Source organism: Sapajus apella, unplaced genomic scaffold (assembly GCF_009761245.1).
Source record: "Sapajus apella isolate SASKATOON/1434 unplaced genomic scaffold, GSC_monkey_1.0 scaffold62, whole genome shotgun sequence".
Taxonomy (NCBI): Eukaryota; Metazoa; Chordata; class Mammalia; order Primates; family Cebidae; genus Sapajus; species Sapajus apella.
The window spans coordinates 16,851,188-16,874,276 of NW_022437002.1; the positions used below are offsets into that span (position 1 = coordinate 16,851,188).

Genomic DNA, 23,089 nt, shown 5'->3' on the forward strand with positions numbered 1-23,089 from the left:
CCCTCCCTTCCTAGAGAACTTCTGTGGACTGGGGTGCCATAGGGGCTGGTGACCCCAGAATCTCATAACCTTTCTTTACCACAGAACCTCTGGGCAGACATTTGCCAACTCCAGTTCCTCCCGCTCCCACGCCTGCTTCCAGATTCTTCTTCGAGCCAAAGGGAGAATGCATGGCAAGTTCTCTTTGGTAGATCTGGCAGGGAATGAGCGAGGTGCAGACACTTCCAGTGCCGACCGGCAGACCCGCATGGAGGGTGCAGAGATCAACAAGAGTCTCTTAGCCCTGAAGGTATTGGGGCAGCTAGAGCTGGTTGTCCAGGAGAGCTGCTGGGAAGGGATAAGGAGTGGTCAGTGCAAGGAAAGAAGGGACCTCAACTGTTCCTGCTGCCCCCCACAGGAGTGCATCAGGGCCCTGGGACAGAACAAGGCTCACACCCCATTCCGTGAGAGCAAGCTGACACAGGTGCTGAGAGACTCCTTCATCGGGGAAAACTCTAGGACTTGCATGGTGAGTAGGGTCACTTTGAAGGTGACGGTGCAAGACGAGACAAAGTTGCTTTTCACAGAAACCGCAGGATGTCCTGGGCAGGAAGCTCAGCACTGCTGGCTGCCTGGGTTTCCAGGCTCTACTATGACTGGGCTTCCAGACCCTGCTTTAGCAAACCACCCTCCTTGTGGCCTAACCAAGCAGGGAGGAAAGGATCTACTCCCTTTAAGATGTGTAGGTGCAGCTCTTGGTTTGGGAGGGGTCATTCCTCCATTACTTGATGAAAAGGGGGTTCCAGAATTCAGAATATGAGCCTTTGGGTCAGCAGGAGAGGGCAGTCCTTATCTCTTCCATGGCCTCCCTCAGGTTCATGGGCTCCCAGCCTAGAAAACAGAAATAGCCTGGGTCATATAAGGCTGTGTCCTTTTTTTTTTTTTTTTTTTTTTTTTGAGATGGAATTTCGTACTTGTTGCCTAGGCTGGAGTGCAACGCTGTGATCTCAGCTCACTGCAACCTCTGCCTCCCAGGCTCAAGCAATTCTCTTGCCTCAGCCTCCCAAGTAACTGGGATTACAGGCATGAGCCACCATGCCCAGCTACTTTTTGTATTTTTGGTAGAGATGGGGTTTCTCCATGTTGGTCAGGCTGGTCACAAACTCCCGACCTCAGGTGATCCACCTGCCTCAGCCTCCCAAAGTTCTAGGATTACAGACATGAGCCACAGTGCCCGGCTGGCTTTGTCCTTGAATGACTTCCTCTTCCCAGTTTTATCCCCAAGTCCTTGTTTGTGAGATCTGCCATTCCGCCCTTCAAGAGAATATTCTCCCCTACACTTTGGGTAGGGGCCTTTTCATGAAGAAGGTGCGATTTTCTGGCTAAGCTCTAAACCCTTTTACCTAAGGCATTATCCCTTGGCCTAAGGGAACTGAAGTTTCCAGCAGAAGCCACAGAGCTTTAAGATAGGACCTTGGGCTGGGCATGGTAGCTCATACTTGTAATCCCAGAACTTTGGGAGGCCAAAGTGGGCACATCACCTAAGGTTGGGAGTTCGAGACCAGCCTGACCAACATGGAGAAACTCCATCTCTACTAAAAATACAAAATTAGCCAGGCATGATGGCACATGCCTGTAATCCCAGCTACTTGAGAGGCTGAGGCAGGAGAATTGCCTGAACCCAAGAGGCAGATGTTGCGTTGAGCCAAGATTGCACCACTGCACTCCAGCCTGCGCAACAACAGCAAAACTCTATCTCCAAAAAAAAAAAAAACAAGATAGGACCTTGGTAGCAAGACTGTCACAGTAAAGGAATAAAGAAGCAAAATAATTAGATGTGCCTTTGAGAGCAGGAAACCAATGTCTAAGGCACCTTAAATTGCAGTGCCCATGGGGCAAGTGGCCTAGCACAGCATGGTGCTAAATGAGTCCTCCCACCAATACCATGTGGGACTCCACAGCTTGAAGAGACTCCCCGACTGGAGGCCCCTTGGGGGCAGGCTATCTTGTGTCCTTACCCACGATTCTCAACTTTTAATCACCCACCCATCTTTTGCAGATTGCCATGATCTCACCAGGCATAAGCTCCTGTGACTATACTTTAAACACACTGAGATACGCAGACAGGTACTAGTACCTATGGTTGGTGGGATGGGGAACAGGACTGGGCAAGGGAAGGGCAGTGATGAGAGGGAAGGAGGCTCAGGGGCCTCAGGGCCTACTGTATACTCCTGTGTAACTCTGAAGCTGAGGCTTGAGAGTTCAGTCATGATGCCACTAGGTCTGTCCCAGTCCTTTCTGGGCCCTGCTGGGGAGTCAGCAGAGTGAGGGTCTTTTCCAGTCCAGCTTTGGTCTATGCCATATTTCCTTGGCTGAAGGCAAGGCTGCTTCCATCCCCTTCAAGCCTCAAGCTTCAGAGTCTGGGTGGTGCTGCACTCCTGTGGTGAGTACCAAGGGGCCTGCTGTGGGATCTGAGACCTCCTTGTTTCCTCAGGGTCAAGGAGCTGAGCCCCCACAGTGGGCCCAGTGGAGAACAGTCGATTCAAATGGAAACAGAAGAGATGGAAGCCTGCTCTAATGGGGCACTGATTTCAGGCAATGTAAGGGGCAGGATGGGGCTGAGCAAGACAGAAGTGTGGCCTGCTGAGGTGGCAACTGGGTCACACAATTGTCTCTCCTTTTGGCCCCCTCAGTTATCCAAGGAAGAGGAGGAACTGTCTTCCCAGTTATCCAGCTTTAATGAAGCCATGACTCAGATCAGGGAGCTGGAGGAGAGGGCCATGGAAGAGCTCAAGGAGATCATACAGGTAGGCAGCTGGCCCTGGCCAGGGAGCTGTATGGCCACCGCAGCACAGCCCTCAGAATGCTCCACACCATTCCCAGAACATGACCTGGGCCTTATTCCCACAGGTGTTCAGGTTGAGGTGGCAAGAAGCAGCCCTCTATACCAATACTCCTTAATTCTTTGCCTATTAACTCGGCTGTTCTAATGATCACATCCCCTTCTGCAGGCTGGCACACAAGTTTTCTGACATCACCCTAACCAGAGCTAGTCTCTCCTCTGTGCTCCTGATTGAGGGTTTGGAGGGTCATCCATATGCACAGATCTTGTCTTTTTTTTTTTTTTTTTTTGTGAATGTTGCAGCTTTTGTGCTGAAACCAAGGGCCAAAAACATGAAGTATAGCTAATAGGCCCTAAGGTAAGACTTGAGATCAATCCTGACTCTTCCATTAACAAGCTGATTTCCTTGTGAAGGTCATTTAGCCTCACTGGGTCTCAGTTTTTGCATCTCTAAAATAGTCAAGGTAGGATGGCCGTATTTGAGGATTCAGTAATATGCTTGATTTTTTTCTTTGTTTTTTTTTTTAAGCACTATGAAGGAAAAGTAATAGCTTATAAAGTACCCAGTGTGTGGTCAGGGTTTAGTAAGTGGTAGGTGCCACTGCTACTGTAATCCCTACTGAGGAAGAGCAAGTGACCGGGAGGCAGGAATTTACATTCAAATGGCGGGGCACTCAGAGGATTGCAGAGCAGGAAGGAAGAACTTGGGGCAGGTTTAACTGAGGAGGGACTGTGAAGGATAAGTGCTCAGGCATGGCCTCCCCTTCCTGGAGTGCTCAGGGTTATAAAGTTTTTGAAAGTACATGGCACTGTGAGGATAAATGAGAGGCTAAGCGTGGTTAGAGCAAAAGGAGTGAGCAGGTGATGGAGGGTGATTAAGGTTGTGGACAGGTCAGGACGGATCTGATGCTAAAGAGCCTTCTAGATGGTTCATCTCACAGGCCTGGACTGCATCATGAGGACAGTGGAATCCTTTGGAGGGAGTTAAGCAGAGTGGTGACATGGGCATATCAGAACTTTAGATATACCTTGTGGTCACCATGTGGAGCCTGCTTTGGAGACTTGGGAAAAGCAAAGGTAGAGGTAGTTAGGAGATTGTTGGAAAGGGTTGAAGAGAAATTAGTGTTGGCCGGCCGCAGTGGCTCACGCCTGTAATCCTAGCACTCTGGGAGGCCAAGTCAGGTGGATCACGAGGTCAGGAGTTCGAGACTAGCCTGACCAACATGGTGAAATCATGTCTCTACTAAAAATGCAAAAAATTAGCAGTCTGATGGCTGGCGCCTGTAATCCTAGCTACTCAGGAGGCTGAGGCAGGAGAATTGCTTGAACCTGGGAGGCATGGGAGGCAGAGGTAGTGAGCTGAGTTCACACAACTGCACTCCAGCCTGGGTGACAGAGCAAGACTCTGTCTCAAAAAAAAAAAGAGAAACTAGTGCCTAGTTTCTGTGTCTGTGGCCATGGGATTGGAATGAGGACATGAGATTCAGAAACCATTTAGATACACAAGCATCAAAATCTTACATATACCTCCCCCTCCCCCCAAATATGTATTCTTTATATATATGTTTTTGTTTCTCACTCTGAGCCACTACACACTAGCCTGGGTGACAGTCTCGGCTCACTGCAGCCTCCACCTCCCAGGTTCAAGCAATTCTCCTGCCTCAGCCTCCTGAGTACCTGGGATTACAGGCACATGCCACTGTGCCTGGTTAATTTTTCATATTTTTAGTACAGATGGGGTTTCACCATGTTGGCCAGGCTGGTCTTAAACTCCTGACCTCAAGTGATCCACGTGCCTCAGCCTCCCAAAGTGCTGGGATTACAGGTGTGAGCCACACCACCCAGCCCCAGCTGATTTTTATATTTTCAGTAGAGACAGGATTTCATCATGTTGACCAGGCTGGTCTTGAACGGCTGACCTCAAGGCCTGCCTCAGCTTCCCAAAGTGCTGGGATTACAGGTGTCAGCTTCCATGCCCGGCCTTTGTCTGTTATTTTTTGTTTGTTTGTGTTTTGAGACAGTTTTGCTTTTGTTGCCCAGGCTGGAGTGCAATGGTGCGATCTTGGTCCACCGCAACCTCCGCCTCCCAGGTTCAAGTGATTCTCCTGTCTCAGCCTCCCAAGTAGCTGGGATTACAGGCATGCACCACCACGCCCAGGTAATTTTGTATTTTTAGTAGAGATGGGGTCTCTCCATGTTGGTCAGGCTGGTCTCGAACTCCTGACCTCAGGAGATCCACCCATCTCAGCTTCCCAAAGTGCTGGTATTATAGGCGTGAGTCATTGCACCCAGCCATATATCTGTTATTTAAAAAGAATCATTCAGCAAGGTGCAATGGGTCATCCCTGTAATCCCAACACTTTGGGAGGTTAAGGCAGGAGGATCACTTGAGCCCACACAACTAGCCTGGGCAACATGGTGAGGCCCCATCTCCACACAAAATAAAAATAAATATCCCAAAGTGATGTGTGCAGCAAAAATAATAAATAAAAAGAACTACTTAGGGAACAGAATTAAGAGGATTTGTTGACAAATAGGGTGAAAGAATAGTCACTTGGGCTGGGCATGGTTGTTCACGCCTGTAATCCCAGCACTTTGGGAGGCCAAGATGGGCGGATTACTAGATTAGTAGTTCAAGACCAGCCTGGCCAATATGGTGAAACCCCGTCTCTACTAAAAATAAAATTAGTTGGGTGTGGTGGGGCGTGCCTGTAATCCTAGCTACTCGGGAGGCTGAGACAGGAGAATCACTTGAACCTGGGAGGCAAAAGTTGCAGTGAGCCGAGATCATGCTACTGCACTCCAGCCTGGGGTGACAGAGTGAGACTCCATCACAAAAAAAAAAGAAAAGGAATAAAGTCACTAAAGTTTCTGGCGTGGGAATCAGGACCAATGATGTCATTTATTTGACATAGGAGATGGGGAATAAGTTTAGGGTAGGAAGAGGATGAATTCAAGCTAGGGATTTCCTTGGGGATAGGGTCAGCAGGCAGGGTTTGGGCCATGGACCAGAGGTAAGGCATCTTACACAGGTGTCTGCATTGCAGTTGGTAGGACCCCAGGAATGATTTACTAGATGGTTATTGAACTGACAAGGTCCTCCCTATGTTGTAGCAAGGACCACGCTGGCTGGAGCTCTCTGAGATGACTGAGCAGCCGGACTATGACCTGGAGACTTTTGTGAACAAAGCAGAATCTGCTCTGGCCCAGCAAGCCAAACACTTCTCAGCCCTGCAAGGTGGGTGTGGACGACAGTGGCCTCTGCTGGCTCTTGAGCAGCTGCAGATGACGGCAGCTCTGCCCTGAGTAAATGGGGGCTCCTCAGACTCTCACTAACCCCACATCTACCACCACCTCTTTCTTCCAGATGTTATCAAGGCCTTGCGCCTGGCCATGCAGCTGGAAGAGCAGGTTAGCAGACAAATAAGCTGTAAGAAACGGCCCCAGTGATGACTGCAAATAAAGAACTATTTGGTTTGACACGCAGCCTCTTCCCCAACCCTCCCCAGAGAACTTTGGGTACCTCGTGGGTCTAGGCAGGGTCTTAACCTGGGACAGCTTCTGGCAAATGCTAAGTATGGGGGCCTCTGGGCCCAGGGCAGCTGGGGAGAGGGTCAGAGTGACATGAGACACTCCTTTCCTTTTCCACAGTTGTCACCCTTGAGGGAGGAAGGAGCTCTTAGTCATCTTTTCGTGTTGCCCTTCTTTCCATCATGGGGAATGCTCTTAGCATAGAGCTTTCTCAGCAGTAGACTGGCTGCTGGTGGAGGGCTCCCTGGGGTTGTCCTGCCTCTGGGGAGAGATATGGAGCCTTTGGTCCAGCACTCTGCTGGCTCTAAACCTTCTACACCTTTGGTCTACACCTTTGGCACTGAATGTCTTGTACTTTAAAAATATTTTTTTGAGACCTCTTTCTACCTTACTGTCTTCCTAGAGATCCAAGAGGATCCCTATTTTTTGTTTTATGTGTTTATACATTGTATGTAACAATAAAGAGAAAAAAATGAATCAGCTGTTTAAGTGTGTGGACAGGGCCCAGGATGTGTCTGAGCCTTCTGGGACTAAGGACATGACTGTACCTTTGGCCTCTGGATAGTACCAATGCTGTACTCTTTCCAGGAGGCCATATCCATGCCTCTAGTTCCAGCGACAAGCTGAAGACTCCTGTGACTTATTTGATGTATATGAGATGCTTATTAAGATGGCGACCGGGCACAGTGGCTCGCGCATGTAATCCCAGCACTTTGGGCAGCCAAGGCGGGTGGATCACGAGGTCAGGAGTTCAAGACCAGCCTGGCCAACATGGGGAAACTAAAATATATAAAATTTTAGTCTCCACTAAAAATATAAAATTAGCCGGGTGTGGTGGCTGGTGCCTGTAATCCCAGCTACTCGAGGCTGAGGCAGAGGTTGCAGTGAGCCAAGATCACACCATGGCACTCCAGCCTGGGCAAAAGAGTGAAACTGTCTCAAAAACAAAAGAAAGATGTCACCCTATTACAGTCAGCCCAGGGCCGATTGAAAGATTCTGTGGGGTTGAGGCCAGGAATCTCACTGACTGAGGGCTCCCTAAACACACATTTGATTGTATGGTTCCCAAGCTTAAACCTTTTAATGGCACCTTATTACCATTCACACAAAGGCCGAAGAAAGCACTTGACACTGGACAGGGAAGGATCCGAAGGGAAATACCAATTTGATCTTGACAAAATAGTCTGCCCAGTGACCTGAGGGCCCAGTCATAGGGCATGAAGTGTTTAGGAACTGGAGGATTCTAGAGTCCATGTCATGGAACATATCTGAATGGTAATGAGGTACCACTAAAAGGTATAACCTGGGAGCCATACATCCAAATGTGTGTGTGGGAAGCCATTAGAGACTTCTGTCCTCAAGCGATCCTCCTACCTCGGCCTCCCAAAGTGCTGAGATTACAGGCATGAGCCATTGTACTATGTCAGATGTTCGCTTTTATTTCTAGTTTGTTGAGTGGTTTTTTTTTTGTTTGTTTTGAGATGGAGTCTCTCACCAGCCTAGAGTGCAGTAGCATGATCTTGGCTCACTGCACCCTCTGCCTCCTGGGTTCAAGTGATTTCTCCTACCTCAGCCTCCTGAGTAGCCAGGACTATGGGCACACGCCACCATGCCTGGCTCATTTTTGTATTTTTAGTGGCAACAGTTTTACCATGTTGGCCAGGATGGTCTTGATCTCCCGACCTCATGATCCCCACAAAGTGCTGGGATTACAGGAGTGAGCCACCGTGCCTGGCCTGTTGAGTGTTTTTGTTACCAAAAGGTATTGGATTTTGTCAAATGCTTTTTTTGTGTTTTGAAGTGATCATGTGGTTTTTTTATTCCTTTACTCCATTAATATGGTATATTAAACTTGGAAAATCCAAGTAAATATAATGTGGTGAGTAGAACAATAATTTGCTTGAATATTTAAGTGCCATTTAAATATTTATTGAATTCTGTACTTTGGGAGGCCAAAGTGGGCAGATCGCTTGAGCTCAGGAGTGCAAGACCATCCTGGGCAACAAAGTGAGACCCAGTCTCGGCTGGGCACTATGGCTCACGCCTATAAACCCAGCATTTTGGGAGGCTAACGTGGGCAGATCACTTGAGGCCAGGACTTGGAGACCAGCCTGGTCAACATGGTGAAACCCTGTCTCTACTAAAAATACAAAAATGAGCTAGGTGTGGTGGTGCATAATCCCAGCTAGTTGGGAGGCTGAGGCAGAATAATCACTTTAAGAGGTGGAGGCTGCAGTGAGCTGAGATGGCGCCACTGCTCTCCAGCCTGGGCAACAGAGCAAAACTATTGTCTCAAAAAAAAAAAGAGAGACCCAATCTCTAAAGAAAATACAAAAATGAGCCAGTGTGGTGGCATGTGCCTGTGGTCCCAGTTCCTTGGGAGGCTGAGGTGGGAAGATGGCTTATGCTTAGAGGTAGAGGTTGCAGTGAGCTGAGATTGCACCACTGCACTGCAGCCTGGGCGACAGAGCCAGTCCCTGTATTTAAAAAAAAGAAATTATTGAGTGCTTACTAAATAGCAGGCATTATTCTAGGTATAGGTATTAGAAATATCACAGTGAACAAGACTAAGTTTCTACCCTCATGCATATCGTATTTCAGTGGAGAAAACAGATAATGTGCATGTAAACAAATGATAGGTAATATTAAGTGGGTAGAGAAAAATGAGAGACTTGCTACTTTAGAAAGCAGGCTCATTGCTGATAGATTGGCAGAAAAAAAAAAAAAGAAATCAGGCTCAGAACTCCAGCCTGAGCAGTATAGTGAGACCCTGTGTCTAAAATTAAAAAAAAAAAAAAAGCCTCAGAAAAGGCCTCCCAGCGTAGTGGGGTGACATTTTGAGCAGAGACTTGAATGAATTGAAGGAGCCATGATAGAGCATTTCCTGCCAGAGCAAGAAGGCCTGAGCAATGTCCATGTGCCTGGAGTTGAGAGATGGGGAGAGGTAGGAGATAAGCAGAGGCCTAACACTTGGGTTGTCTAGGCCTAAGTAAGGAATTTAAATTTTATTCGAAATGTTATGGGAAGCCACCGGAAAGTTGAAGATATAAGAAAGAAGGGATAGGCCAGGTGTGGTGGCTCACACCTGTAATCCTAGCACTTTGGGAGGCTGAGGCAGGCGGATCACTTGAGGTCTGGAATTTCAGACCACCCCGGCCAACATGGTAAAATCCCATCTCAACTAAAAATACAAAAATCAGCTGGGCAAAAAAAAAAAAAATAGCTGGGCATGTGGCATGTGCCTGTAATCGCAGCTACTAGAGAGGCTGAGACAAGGGAATCGCTTGAACCTGGGAGGCAGAGGTTGCAGTGAGCCGAGATCATGCCATTCCACTCCAGCCTGGAAGACAAGAGCGAAACTCCGTCTCAAAAAAAAAAAAAAAAAACTTTGGGAGGCTGAGGCGGGCAGACCATGAGGTCAGGAGATGGAGACAATCCTGTCCAACATAATGAAACCCTATCTTTTCTAAAAATATAAAAATGAGCTGGGCATGGTGGCACATGCCTGTAATCCCAGCTACTTGGGAGGCTGAGTCAGGAGAATCGCTTGAACCAGGGAGTCAGAGGTTGCAGTGAGCTGAAACCATGCTACTGCACTCCAGCCAGGTGACAGAACAAGACTTCCATCTTAAAAAAAATAAATAAAAAAAAAAAAAGGAATAAAGATGAGAGAGAATTTCTTCTACAAGATTTCCAGCCAAGTGTAAAGGAAGCTACTCATCAGTTTACTCTTAAAAAACTACCTTTCTGCTCTACATTCCTCTCCAGCCAACAACCTAATTATCTCTTCTCCTTTAAAGTCACACTTCTCAAAAGAATTGTCTATATACACTGGATTTTTTAACTTCCCATTCTATTTCAAGTTTTTTTTTTTAAATCAAGTTTTTGGGCCCGGCGTGGTGGCTCATGCCTGTAATCCCAGCACTTTGGGAGGTTGAGGCAGGCGGATCACAAGGTCAAGAGCTTGAGACCAACCTGGCCAACATGGTGAAACCCTGTCTCTACTAAAAATACAAAAATTAGCCAGGCGTGGTGGCACGTGGCTGTGGTCCCAGCTACTCGGGAGGCTGAGGTGGAAGAATCGCTTGAACCCAGGAGGCGGAGGTTACAGTGAGCCGAGATTGCGCCACTGCAATCCAGGCTGGCGACAGAGCAAGACCCCGACTCAAAACAACAACAACAACAAAAAAATCGCAAATTTTTGGCCGGGCACGGTGGCTCACGCCTATAATCCCAGTACTTTGGGAGGCCAAGGCAGGTGAATCACGAGGTCAGGAGTTCAAGACCAGCCTGACCAAGATGATGAAACCCGTCTTTAAAAAGGAAAAAAAAAAAATCAAGTTTTTTTCCACTGTACTGCACAGAAACTGCTCTTGCCAATATCACCAAGGACTTTCAGGTTACTAAATCCAATAACCACCTTTTTTTTCTTTGAGATGGAGTTTTGCTCTTGTCCAGGCTGGAGTGCAGTGTGGCGATCTCAGCTCTTTGCAACCTCTGCCTCTCAGGTTCAAGCAATTCTCCTGCCTCAGCCTTCAGAGTAGCTGGGACTACAGGCACCCACCACCACACCTGGGTAATTTTTGTATTTTTAGTAGAGATGGGGTTTCGCCACGTTGGCCAGGCTGGTCTTGGACTCTTAACCTCAGGTGATACACTCCCTCAGCCTTCCGAAGTGCTGGATTACGGGCATGAGCCACCAGAGCCACCACATGTCTAATAATCAATTTTTGGTCCTCATTTTAACTAGCATTCACAGCAGCATATTAAACTATAGCAGCACCCTGAGGTGGCTTTCCTCTTACCACTCGAATTGCTCTGTGTCCTTTGCCAGCTGTTTTTCTCTATCTGGCTTCGAAATGTTGACATTCCCTTTTTTTTTTTTTTTTTTTTTTTTTAAATGGAGTTTCATTCACTCTTGTTGCCCAGGCTAGAGTGCAATGGCACGATCTCATCTCACTGCAACCTCCACCTCCTGGATTCAAGTGATTCTCCTGCCTCAGCCCCCTGAGTTGTTGAGATTACTGGCATGTGCCACCACACCCGACTAATTTTGTATTTTTGGTAGAGATGGGGTTTCACCATGTTGGCCAGGCTGGTCTCAAACTCCTGACCTCAAGTGATCCACCTATCTTGGCCTCACAGTATGCTGGAAATTACAGTCATGAGCCACCAAACGCAGCTGAAATGTTGACATTCCTAAAGCCTTAGACCTGTGGCTCTTTCTTATATTTCTTTGAAAAAGAAAAAAAAAAAAAAAAAGACAGCTGGAGCAGCTGCTTAGTGAATTTTTTTTTTTTTTTTTTTTTTGACACAAGATCTTGCTCTGTTGACCAGTCTGGAGTAGAGTGGCACGATCATAGCTCACTGTAACCTTGAATTGCAGGCTCAAGCCATCCTATAATCTCAACCTCCCTAGTAGCCAGGACTACCAGCACACACCACCATGCCTGGCTCCTACATTATTATTATTTTTTTGATACAGAGTCTTGCTTTGTTGCCAGGCTGGAGCCCATTGATGCAATCCCAGCTCAGGGCAACCTCTGCCTTCCAGGTTCAAGCAATTCTCCTGCCTCTGCCTCCTGAGTAGCTGGGACTACAGGCGCATGCTACCACCCCCAGCTAATTTTTATATTTTAGTGCAGACAGGGATTCACCATGTTGGCCGGGATTGTCTTGATCTCTTGACCTCATGATCCACCTGCCTTGGCCTCCCAAAGTGCTGGGATTACAGGTGTGAGCTATGGCACCTGGCCTCCTACATATTCTTTGTTGTTCTTGTTTTTTCTTTGTTTATTTATGTTTGTTTGTTTTGTTTCCTACATATTCTTTATAAGAAATGTCTGGGCACAGTGGCTGACGCCTATAATCCCAGCACTTTGAAAGGCTGAGGCAGGCGGATCAACAGTTCAGGAGTTCAAAACCAGCCTGGCCAAGATGGTGAAACCTTGTCTCTACTAGAAATACAAAAATTAGCTGGGTGTGGTGGCAGGTACCTATAATCCCAGCTACTCAAGAGGCTGGGGCAGGAGAATCGCTTGACCTGGGAAGCAGAGGTAGCAGTGAGCCAAGATTGCACCACTGCACTCCAGCCTGGGCAACCGAGCAAGACTCCATCCCAAAAAAAAATGTTAAAGACTATACTTTAGGGATCATTTCTATAGTTTGTTCCTAGAGAAGATTCTCTGAACATGTAGAACACTGTACAAAAACCAAATCAAAATGGATTAAAGACTTAAATCTAGGCCAGGCACAGTGGCTCACACCTGTAATTTTAGCACTTTGGGAGGCTGAGGTGGCCGCTCCTGAGTTTAGGAGTTCAAGACCAGCCTAGCCAACATGGCAAAACCCCGTCTCTACTAAAAATACAAAAATTAGCCAGGCATGGTGGCACGCGTCTGTAATCCCAGCTACTCAGGAGGCTGAGGCAGAAGAATTGCTTGAATCCAGGAGGCGGAGGTTGCAGTGAGCCGAGATCCCCCATTTCACTCTAGACTGAGTGACAAAAGCGAGGCTCCATCTCAGAAAAAAAAAAAAAAAGCTTAAATCTAAGACCTCAAACTATGAAACTACTACAAAAAAACATTGGGGGAAGTCTCCAGGATGTTGGTTTGGGCAAAAATTCCTTGAGCAATACCCCATAAGCACAGGCAACTAAAGCAAAAATGGACAAATGGGATCCTATCAAGTTAAAAAGCTTCTGCACAGCAAAGGAAACAATAAAGAGACAACCCACAGGTATTTGCAAACTACCCATCTGGCAAGGGATTCATAACCAGAATATTTAAGGAGCTCAGCTCTACAGGAATAAAACTAATAATCTGATCAAAAAATGGGCTAAAGATTTGAATAGACATTTCTCAAAGAAGACATACAAATGGCAAACAGGCATATATGAAAAGGTGCTCGACATCATGGATCATCAGAAAAATGAAAATCAAAACTACCATAAGATATCATCTCACCCCAGTTCAAATGGCTTATATCCAAAAGACAGGTAATCACAAATGCTGGAGAGGATTTGGAGAAAAGGGAACCCTTATACACTGTTGTTGAGAATGTGAATTAGTACAACCACTATGGAGAATAGTTTGGAGATTCCTCCACTAGGCATATACTCAATAGGAAATCAGGCTGGGAGCGATGGCTCATGCCTGTAATCCCAACACTTTGGGAGGCTGAAGCGGGTGGATCACTTGAAGTCAGGAGTTCAAGACCAGCCTGGCCAACATGGTGAAACCTCGTCTCTACTACAAATTCAAAAATTTGCTGGGCATGGTGGCCCATGCCTGTAACCCCAGCTACTTGGCAAGCTGAGGCAGGAGAATCGCTTGAACCGGGGAGATGAAGGTTGTAGTGAGTTGAGATTACACCACTGCACTCCAGCCTGGGCAACAGAGCTAGACTGTCTCAAAAAAAAAAAAAATTAAGTTAAAAAAGATGAGCTGGGTGCAGTGACTCAAGCCTGTAATCCCATCACTTTGGTAGGCCAAGGTGAGCGGATCACTTGAGGTTGGGAGTTCAAGACCAGCCTGACCAACATGGAGAAACCCCATCTCTACTAAAAATACAGAATCAGCTGGGCATGTTGGCACATGCCTGTAATCCCAGCTACTTGGGAGGCTGAGGCAGGAGAACTGCCTGAACGTGGGAGGCAGAGTTTGCAGTGAGCTGAGACCACACCACTGCACTCCAGCCTGGGTGACAGAGTAAGACTCCATCTGAAAAAAAAAAAAAAAGGGGCCGGGCGCGGTGGCTCAAGCCTGTAATCCCAGCACTTTGGGAGGCCGAGGCGGGTGGATCACGAGGTCAAGAGATCGAGACCATCCTGGACAACATGGTGAAACCCCGTCTCTACTAAAAATACAAATTAGCTGGGCATGGTGCGTGCCTGTAATCCCAGCTACTCAGGAGGCTGAGGCAGGAGAATTGCCTGAACCCAGGAGGCGGAGATTGCGGTGAGCCGAGATTGCACCATTGCACTCCAGCCTGGGTAACGAGTGAAACTCCGTCTCAAAAAAAAAAAAAAAAAAAAGATAAAATGTGGTACATATGAATAATAAAAACAGAATAAAAGAAAAAATGTGGTACATATACACAATGGATTACTATTCAGCCATAAAAAAGAATGAGATCCTGTCATTTGCAACAACATGGGTGGAACTGGAGGTCATTATGTTAAGTGAAATAAGCTGGTTACAGAAAGACAAACGTATGCAGAGAATCGCATGTTCTCACGTTTTTGTAGGATCTAAAAAAACAACTGAACTCATAAACCTAGAGAGCAGAAGGATGGTTACCAGAGGCTAAGAAGGGTAGTGGGAGGGTAGCAGGGCAGCGGGCATTGCTAATGCGTACAAAAATTGAATGTCAGAATAAATAAAACCTATTTGATAGCAAAACATGGTGACTATAATCAATAGTAACTTAATTGTATATATATTTTTTAATTTTTTTAAAAGACGGGGTTTCACCATGTTGGTCAGGCTGGTCTTGAACTCCCGACCTCAAGTGATCCACCCACCTTGGCCTCCAAAGTGCTTGGATTACAGGTGTGAGCCACCATGCCCAGCCTGTATATTTTATTTTTTTGAGATGGAGTCTTACTCTGTCACCCAGGCTGAAGTGAGTGCATCGGTGCCATCTCGGCTCACTGCAACCTTCACCTCCCTGGTTCAAGCGATTCTCCTGCCTCAGCCTCCAGAGTTGCTGGGATTACAGGCACCCGCCACCACGCCCAGCTAATTTTTTTTTATTTTTTAGGAGAGACAGGGTTTCACCATGTTGGCCAGGCTGGTCCAAACTCTTAAGTTCCGTTCATTTTGGTGGCTTTAATTAATTACCATTTATAAACCAGCGATTCCCAAAATAACATCTTCAGTGCAGATCCCTTATAAAGATGACCAGTCATGAATATTCAGCTTCCTACCTGCCTTTCCCAGTTACAAAAATGAACGTGTCCAGAACAGCTCCTACCTAGGCCTAACCCATCTCAGTAAATGGTCCCAATATTTATCCAACTGATCAAGTGAGAATTTTAAGAATCCTTACTGGCCGGGCGCCGTGGCTCACGCCTGTAGTCCCAGTACTCTGGGAGGTCAGGAGTTCCAGACCAGCCTGACCAACATGGAGAAACTCCGTCTCTACTAAAAATACAAAATTAGCTGGGCGTGCTGGCGCATGCCTGCAATCCCAGCTACTCGGGAGGCTGAGGCAGGAGAATCGCTTGAACTTGGGAGAGGGAGGTTGCGGTAGCCGAGATCGCGCCACTGCACTCCAGACTGGGCAAAAAACGCGAAACTGTTTCAAAAAAAAAAAAATCCTTGACACTGCCCTCTCCCTCAATCCCCATGGCCAATCTACCACCAAACCCTTCAAAACAAAACCAAGTCCACACTCGTTTCCAGCTCCACTGCCTTCCACCCTTTTCCAGCGCAGCCGCATCCACATCTCATCGTAAACGACTGCAGCAGCCTCTGAAAGGAGTCAACAAGCGCGCATCTGCAGATGCCGCAGACTCCCCTCCTCCAGCCCAAGGTCTGACGAGGGTTAGCAGGGGGTCGACAGCCCAAGCGCCCTTCTCCAGCCCGAGGCGCAGCAGTAGACACGTAAGTCTCGTCGCCCAACATTGTTTCGGCGCTCAGAAACAACGTAGAGGTGGGGGCGGGGCAGCGTTTTACAAACCGGACCGTGAGTCTGCGCGGTTTCTCTTTCCAGCCAGCGCCGAGCCATGGGTGAGTGTTGCTCTGCTTAGAGGCGGGTGATTCAGGGGGTGAGTTCAATCCGGCCCCATCTTGCTTCACAGCCTACTGAGGAGTCCAGGTGCCCCGACCCCCGGCCAGGAAAAGCCACTAGGAGGAGCAGCCCTCGGGTTTCGGCCACCGAGCCTCTCTCTGGGGGCTGCGAAGGGCCCGGGCTCTGGGTTGCGGGCTGCGGGCTCCAAGCGGCGCCAACATGGCTGCCGCACGAGAAGTAGGCCCTGGCCGGGCCGCACGTGTATGATGACAATTCCGTGATGCTGCAGACTCCCGACTGCGCGGTGGGGAAGCCAACCTTGGAGAGCTGAGCGTGCGGCCCGCCAGGCGCGGGGTTCCGGAGCTGGCGAGTCGCTAGCACCGAGTCCCAGTGACTCAAGCTTCCGTCCCCGCTTCCACATGCAGGCATCTCTCGGGACAACTGGCACAAGCGCCGCAAGACCGGGGGCAAGAGAAAGCCCTACCACAAGAAGCGGAAGTATGAGTTGGGGCGCCCGGCTGCCAACACCAAGGTGGGTGCGGGCGTGTGCCTGGTCGACCCGGAGATCGCCTTCCCCTGCTCTCCAGCGTTCTCGGGTCTCTCCGTGTGACGGTTGTCCGTTCTTTCTGTAGTAAGGCCTGGGTGTCCTCCCTGCATTTGCCTGTTAGATAAGTACCAAAGTGGAATGCTCCCTCAGGCCCCCGTCCCCGGAGCTTAGGGTCTCAGACGGATACTGTGTGGGGACTTCAGCTTCTGGAGAGGGCGGTGCCTCGCGTAATAGTCAGAAGCCTGGTCTTTTGTTTTTTTACGGAGGCTTAATTTTTAGAGTTTGGGGTCAGGTTTTCCTCTTGGAGGCAAGTAGGGTGATGAAACAGAATCCTTAGGCGTGGTTGTGGCTGTCTTGGTCACTTGTGTGCCACTTGCCAATGCTAGGACGTGTCATAGTTACACTGACTGTTGCCTCCTCCCGGCCCAGGTTCCTCTGCCTCTCTTGCCTTGCTTTCTTTGGTAACCCTAGTTCCTGTCCCCTTTTGTTTTCCAGATTGGCCCCCGCCGCATCCACACAGTCCGTGTGCGGGGTGGTAACAAGAAATACCGTGCCCTGAGGCTGGACGTGGGGAATTTCTCCTGGGGCTCAGAGTGTGAGTGAAGCCCTTTGGGAGTGGGTGGGAAAAGTCACCTTTTTTTTTTCTCTCTCTCTCTCTCTTAAGAGACAGGGTCTCCCTATGTTGCTCAGGCTGGAGGGCAGTTGCTATGCACAGGCTCGATCCCACTACTGATTGGGACGGGAGTTTTGACCTGCTCCGCTTCCGACCTGGGCGGGTTCACCCCTCCTTAGGCAACCTGGTGATACCCAACTCTCGGGAGGTCACCATATTAACGCCAAACTAAGTGCGGATACCCGATCGGCATAGCACGCTACAGCCCGGAACTCCCCTGCAGCCTCAGCCTCTCAAGTAGCTGGGACTACAGGCATGTGCCACCTCACCCAGCCACCTAAACCTTAAGATTCAGCAGTGGTGGCTCATGCCTGTAATCCCACAACTTTGGGAGGCCAAGGCGGGTGGATCACCTGAGGTCAGGAGTTGGAGACCAGCCTGGCCAACATGGCAAAACCCCATCTATACTAAAAATATTTAAAAAATTATTCGGGCATGGTAGCGTGCGCCTGTAGTCCCAGCTGTTTGGGAGGCTGAGGCACAAGAATTGCTTGGAACTCAAGAGTTGGAGGTTGCATTGAGCCAAAATTGCCCACTGCAGCACTCCAGCCTGGGCAACAGAGTGAGACTCTGGTAGTGCTTTTGGAAGGAGATCTGTGGCTTGAACCAAAGCATTTGAAGTTTCTCATTGCTGAAAGATCTTAAGGTAGCTGGAGAGTTCTCTCCACGCAGGCTGTCCTGTTCTGATCTTTTTTTTTTTTTTTTTGAGACAGGGTCTTTGTTGCTCAGGCTGGAGTACCAGTGGCACGATCTTGGCTCACTGCAAACTCTGCCTCCTGGGTTCAAGTGATTCTCCTCCCTCAACCTCCCAAGTAGCTGGGATTACAGGTGTGTGCCATCACGCCTGGCTTATTTTTATATTTTTAGTAGAAACTGGGTTTCACCATGTTGGCCAGACTGGTCTCAAAACTCCTGGCTTCAAGTGATTCACCCTCCTGGACCTACCAGAGTGCTGGGATTACAGGCATGAGACACGACACCCCACCTGCTCTCATAACTCTGCAGCCTGGTAGATTGGGACTGATAAAGACTGTGGTTTCCAAACATCACTAGAAATGTGGGTTAGGGGTTTGTGGAAGACTGATGCCCCATGGCTCCTAAAGACTGAGAGTTCCCTTGTTTCTCCTTAAGGCCTCACGGAGCTGAAGAACCTGGAGGAGGGCGCCAGGGCAATTTTGTCCTCCAGTTTACTTGATTCCAAATTTCTCCTGTGAGCAGGTTGTACTCGAAAAACAAGGATCATTGATGTTGTCTATAATGCGTCTAATAACGAGCTGGTCCGTACCAAGACCCTGGTGAAGAATTGCATTGTGCTCATCGACAGCACTCCGTACCGACAGTGGTACGAGTCCCACTATGCGCTGCCCCTGGGCCGCAAGAAGGGAGCCAAGCTGGTGCGTATTACTTCTCTGTAAGGGTTGCGGGGTGGGCAGCCTGACGACAGCCTTCTTGTGATGAAAACTGTCCAGTTCTGCTACTGAAGGGAGAGGGATGAGAGCCTTTAGGCTGAGGAAGGCCAGCACTGGGGTATGCAGGGTTCAGGAAGGCTCCCATGGCCTTCTTCCCTGAGCTCATCTATTTGTATCCCCTTCTCAGACTCCTGAGGAAGAAGAGATTTTAAACAAAAAACGATCTAAAAAAATTCAGAAGAAATACGACGAAAGGAAAAAGAATGCTAAAATCAGCAGTCTCCTGGAGGAGCAGTTCCAGCAGGGCAAGCTTCTTGGTGAGATGGCTGTTGTGTTAGAGGTGGGGTGTCACAGAGATAGAGTGTGCCATGGCATTTTTCCCTTGTCTCAGTTCTTTTAACTGCCAACCTTGCGGTCTAAAGCGTTCATTGATAGCATCTGAACACAAAGGGGAACGTTTGGTCACCCTATTGGTGTGAAGCTGAAATGGGAAGCATTGGCTAGTAGGGTCTGCATAGGCCCTCACTTGGAGTTTTAGGAATATTTTGGGAAGTCCCTGCCCAGGCTGAGGGGGCTGTCTCAGTGATGAAAACTTTGTCCAGTTCTGCTACTGACATTAAGTGACGATAAAGTGTGTCTGAGGAGACAGCAGGCTCATGCTTGCCCCCAGGATACCTGAAACTACAGAGATTCTTAAGGGGATGGAAAGGTTTGGGTAGAGCTGCCTTGTTGTGCTAAGGACCATGTACTCTCTTGCAGCATGCATCGCTTCAAGGCCGGGACAGTGTGGCCGAGCAGATGGCTATGTGCTAGAGGGCAAAGAATTGGAGTTCTATCTTAGAAAAATCAAGGCCCGGAAAGGCAAATAAATCCTTGTTTTCTTTCTTCACCCATGTAATAAAGGTGTTTATTGTTCTGTTCACACATTTGTGTTGCCTATTTGTTTCTCTGCTTTTCTTCTTGGCCCTGCAAAATGGATGAGATACGGTGGCTGCAACCCCTTGCCTTACCTCTCCCTCCTACTGTCCTGATCCAGGCTCCCCACACTATGAAGTCCCTGTTCTCAACTCCATCTCCCCAAAGGCCAGATTTATTATGTAGGCTATGTCTGTAATGGAGGAACATTTCTCACCACATTTTGGTGGGACTAGGGATGTTGCAGAGGCTATGAGAGGGGTATCTCAACCTTGGGGTTCAATTAATTGTGTGCTGAGTCATGATTAGAATCTCAGGCTATGTTGCATCTATAAAGTCGTAAGGATCCTGCATCCATTGTAAGATTACCAGTGATTTCTGCCTTGCTTGGTCTTCCAAGGGTCACTTCTTTGACTTAAACTTGCCCTGTCAAACCCTTAACTTTAGTCCTGACCTGCTAGACATCTGCACTTGGATTTGTTTGTTTGTTTGAGACAGTCTCTGTCAACCAGGCTGGAGTGCAGTGGCATGATCATGATTCACTGCAGCCTTGACATCTGGGCTCAAGTAATTCTGTGCTAGACTCCCAAGTAGCTGAGACTATAGACACATGCCACTACACCTATTGTTTATTCGGTAGAGACGGGCTCATTTCATTGCCCAGGTCTTGAAATCCTGGGCTTAAGCAATCTTCTCACCTTTGCTCCCAAAATGCTGGGTGTCAGGCATGAGCCATGACACCCAGCTTTGCACTTGGGTTTTGTTTTTTGACGACAGTCTCACTCGGTTGCCCAGGCTGCATAGCAGTGGAGTGCAATCTTGGCTTATGGCAACCTCCACCTCCTGGGTTCAAGCAATTCTCATGCTTCAGCCTTCTGAGTAGCTGATATTACAGGCATGCACTGCCATGCCCAAGTAATGTTTTGTATTTTTAGTAGAGAGGGTTTCACTGTTGGCTAGGCTGGTCTCCAACTCCTGTTCTCAAGTAATCCACCTGCCTTGGCCTCCCAAAGTGCTGGAATTATAGGCATAGGCATGGGCGACCATGCCTAGCTTTGCGCTTAGATATTGTAATAGGGCTCTCAAAGGCCAACGTTTTCAAAACTGGTATCTTGTCTGCTCCTACCTGCCATGTTCCTCAGTTTCAAGAGTCAGGGTCTCACACTTTTGGCCAGGCTAGAGTGCAGTGGAGTGATCATTGCTCAATACAGCCTCAGTCTACTGAGTAGATGGGACTACAGCTATGGTGCGGGGCCCAGAATGATCATTTTCTTATAGAGATGGGTTTTCATGTTTCCCAGGCTAATCCTGAGCTCCTGGGCTCTAGCAATCCTGCCTTGGTCTCCCAAAGTGCTGGGATTATACATGTGAGGCACCGCACCCAGCCAAAAGTATTTTTTTTTTCAGATGGAGTCTAGCTCTGTCACCCAGGCTGGAGTGCAGTGGCAGGATCTCAGCTCACTGCAACCTCTGCCTCCCAAGTTCAAGCAAATCTCTGCTTCAGCCTCCCAAGTAGCTGGGATTACAGGGGCCCACCACAACCACCACGCCCAGCTAATTTTTCTGTATTTTTAGTAGAGATGGGGTTTCACCATCTTGGCCAGCCTGGTCTTGAACTCCTGACCTTGTGATCCACCCGCCTTGGCCTCCCAAAGTGCTAGAATTACGGGTGTGAGCCACCATACCTGGCCTCAAGATTATATTTTTAATGTAACAGCTTCCTATCTCATCAATGAAAATCCTTATCAAGTATGACCTAGCTCCTGTAGTGACTCCCTCCATCAACCACACAACCATCCTGGCTTAGTGAACATACATGTACACATGCTATGCCCTTTGCTAGGCACATGCCTTCAAATATCCACCTGGGGCTGGACGCTGGGCATGGTGGCTTATGCCTGTAATTCCAGTACTTTGGGAGGCTTGCTTGAGGCCAGGAGATTGAGACCAACCTGGGCAACAAAGTGAGACCCTGTCTCTAAAAAAAAAAAAAAAAAAAAACCTGGTTCATTCCCCTCCAGGTCCTTGCTATGTCACTGTAGTGAGTTCTTGCCAGATCACAGTATTTTAAGTTGCAGTTGCCCCTCCAAACTGTCTCATACTTTGCCGATTTTTTTTTCTTTATTCCTTAATCTGACAAAGTTTGCTTTCTTCCCTTTGGAATGTTACTTCAGGGAAATGAGGTTATTTGTTTCCTGCTGTGTCTCTGGCACCTGGAAAAGTGTATGGACATATACCAGGTACTCGAACATATGCAAGATTAATTGGGAAAAAAGTCAAGATTTTATTAAGTTTGGCCAGTTTGGGAGGCTGAGGTGGATGGATCACTTGAGGTCAGAAGTTAAAACCAGCCTGGCCAACATGGTGAAACCCATCTCTACTAAAGATACAAAAAATTATCGGGGCATGGTGGCACAGATCTGTAATCCCAGTTATTCAGGAGGCTGAGGCATGAGAATTGCTTGAACCCAGGGAGGCAGAGGTTGCAGTGAGCCAAGATATGTTCATAAAACCAATGGGTTCTTTCTCTAAAGTCTTGAAATCCGTCTACTCTCCATTTCTACCACTTTCACAGATGACTGTTCTCACCATGGAACAAGGCCTGTAAAAGCTGCCCCCAAAAAATCTTCAGATGCCTTCTGAATGAATGGCATTGTGGGTGCTACTGTCTCCACATTATAGATTTGGAAACTGTGGCTTAGAAATATTCACTATCCCGTGGACATACAGATGGAAAGAAGCAAAGCCAGCATTAGAATCCAGTCAACTGACCCTGCCAGAGGCTGGAGTCTACTCACTGCACTCTAGTGTCCCCCTCTGTCTTCATCCTTTGTTCTGGGATTTATTCTGTGGCCTTAATATTCAGTTTTGGCCTTCACTGATTTCTTTTGGTGGAGACTGGGACTTAGAAGGCAGCAATCTTAGAGGAGCACAGTTTTACCACAATTCCAATGTAGTGCTCTGTGGGAGACTATTTCCAGAAGGTTTTTTTTTTCATTTTCGGAAACAGAGTCTGGCTCTAACAGGGCTGGAGTGCAGTGGCGTGATCTTGGCTCACTGCAACCTCTGTCTCCCAGGTTCAGGCAATTCTTGTGCCTCAGCCTCCCAAGCAGCTGGCGTTACAGACATCCACCACCACAATCAGCTGATTTTTGTATTTTTAGTAAAGACAGCGTTTCACCATGTTGGCCAAGCTGGTCTCTAACTCCTGTCCTCTGGTGATCCGCCCACCTTGGTCTCCCAAAGTGTTGGGATTACAGGCGTAAGCCACTGTGCCTGACCCCAGAAGGCTCTTTTCTTACATCAGCGGAGTGCCCCCAGTGCTGCAGGCGCACCATGGAGATGGGCCTGGGCTTCCACCCATAAACTGTACTTTTTCCCCCTGTGTGGTTGGTGGGAGTGGAGAAGAGCTTGGCACACTGAAGTCCCAATGCTAGGTCTAGGGTGGGTGCTGGATG

General features: G+C 48.2%; 2 protein-coding genes, 4 non-coding genes and 1 pseudogene across 8 annotated transcripts in view; all 7 read left to right on the top strand.

Moving 5' to 3' along the window:
- Positions 1–6,850, top strand: part of KIF2C (kinesin family member 2C) — a 29,465-nt gene extending 22,615 nt beyond the window's left edge. Inside the window, exons 15-21 of one of the 3 annotated variants that reach the window (XM_032247352.1) lie at positions 85–289; positions 398–508; positions 2,039–2,106; positions 2,474–2,579; positions 2,673–2,786; positions 5,936–6,059; positions 6,189–6,850. In XM_032247352.1, the coding sequence (XP_032103243.1) occupies positions 85–289; positions 398–508; positions 2,039–2,106; positions 2,474–2,579; positions 2,673–2,786; positions 5,936–6,059; positions 6,189–6,271 (811 nt within the window). In that variant the 3' untranslated portion in view covers positions 6,272–6,850. The remainder of the gene's footprint in view (positions 1–84; positions 290–397; positions 509–2,038; positions 2,107–2,473; positions 2,580–2,672; positions 2,787–5,935; positions 6,060–6,188) is intronic. The other 2 variants (XM_032247354.1, XM_032247353.1) reach the window with 2 other exon arrangements.
- A 5,636-nt stretch (positions 6,851–12,486) lies between these two features.
- On the top strand, positions 12,487–12,579 carry LOC116529656 (annotated as a pseudogene).
- Positions 12,580–15,979: 3,400 nt separating this feature from the next.
- Positions 15,980–19,642, top strand: RPS8 (ribosomal protein S8). Its single transcript, XM_032247364.1, has 6 exons — positions 15,980–16,086; positions 16,513–16,619; positions 17,130–17,229; positions 18,526–18,701; positions 18,904–19,033; positions 19,476–19,642. The coding sequence occupies exons 1-6, from the start codon at positions 16,083–16,085 to the stop codon at positions 19,583–19,585; spliced, it is 627 nt and encodes a 208-aa protein (XP_032103255.1). The 5' UTR covers positions 15,980–16,082; the 3' UTR covers positions 19,586–19,642.
- On the top strand, positions 16,346–16,425 carry LOC116529700. The gene has a single exon (XR_004259622.1). It is a non-coding gene; the product is annotated as a small nucleolar RNA SNORD55/SNORD39 (small nucleolar RNA).
- LOC116529637 lies at positions 16,944–17,047 on the top strand. The gene has a single exon (XR_004259575.1). It is a non-coding gene; the product is annotated as a small nucleolar RNA SNORD46 (small nucleolar RNA).
- On the top strand, positions 18,755–18,821 carry LOC116529636. Its single transcript, XR_004259574.1, has one exon. It is a non-coding gene; the product is annotated as a small nucleolar RNA SNORD38 (small nucleolar RNA).
- On the top strand, positions 19,294–19,362 carry LOC116529635. Its single transcript, XR_004259573.1, has one exon. It is a non-coding gene; the product is annotated as a small nucleolar RNA SNORD38 (small nucleolar RNA).
- Positions 19,643–23,089: the final 3,447 nt, after the last annotated feature.

What these genes read in the sequence shown, in the direction of transcription:
- RPS8 (XM_032247364.1), top strand. An exon ending in TTTCTCCTGGGGCTCAGAGT is followed by an intron (nt 17,230 to 18,525) that starts GTGAGTGAAGCC and finishes TCCTGTGAGCAG; the next exon opens with GTTGTACTCGAAAAACAAGG. An exon ending in CCAGCAGGGCAAGCTTCTTG is followed by an intron (nt 19,034 to 19,475) that starts GTGAGATGGCTG and finishes ACTCTCTTGCAG; the next exon opens with CATGCATCGCTTCAAGGCCG.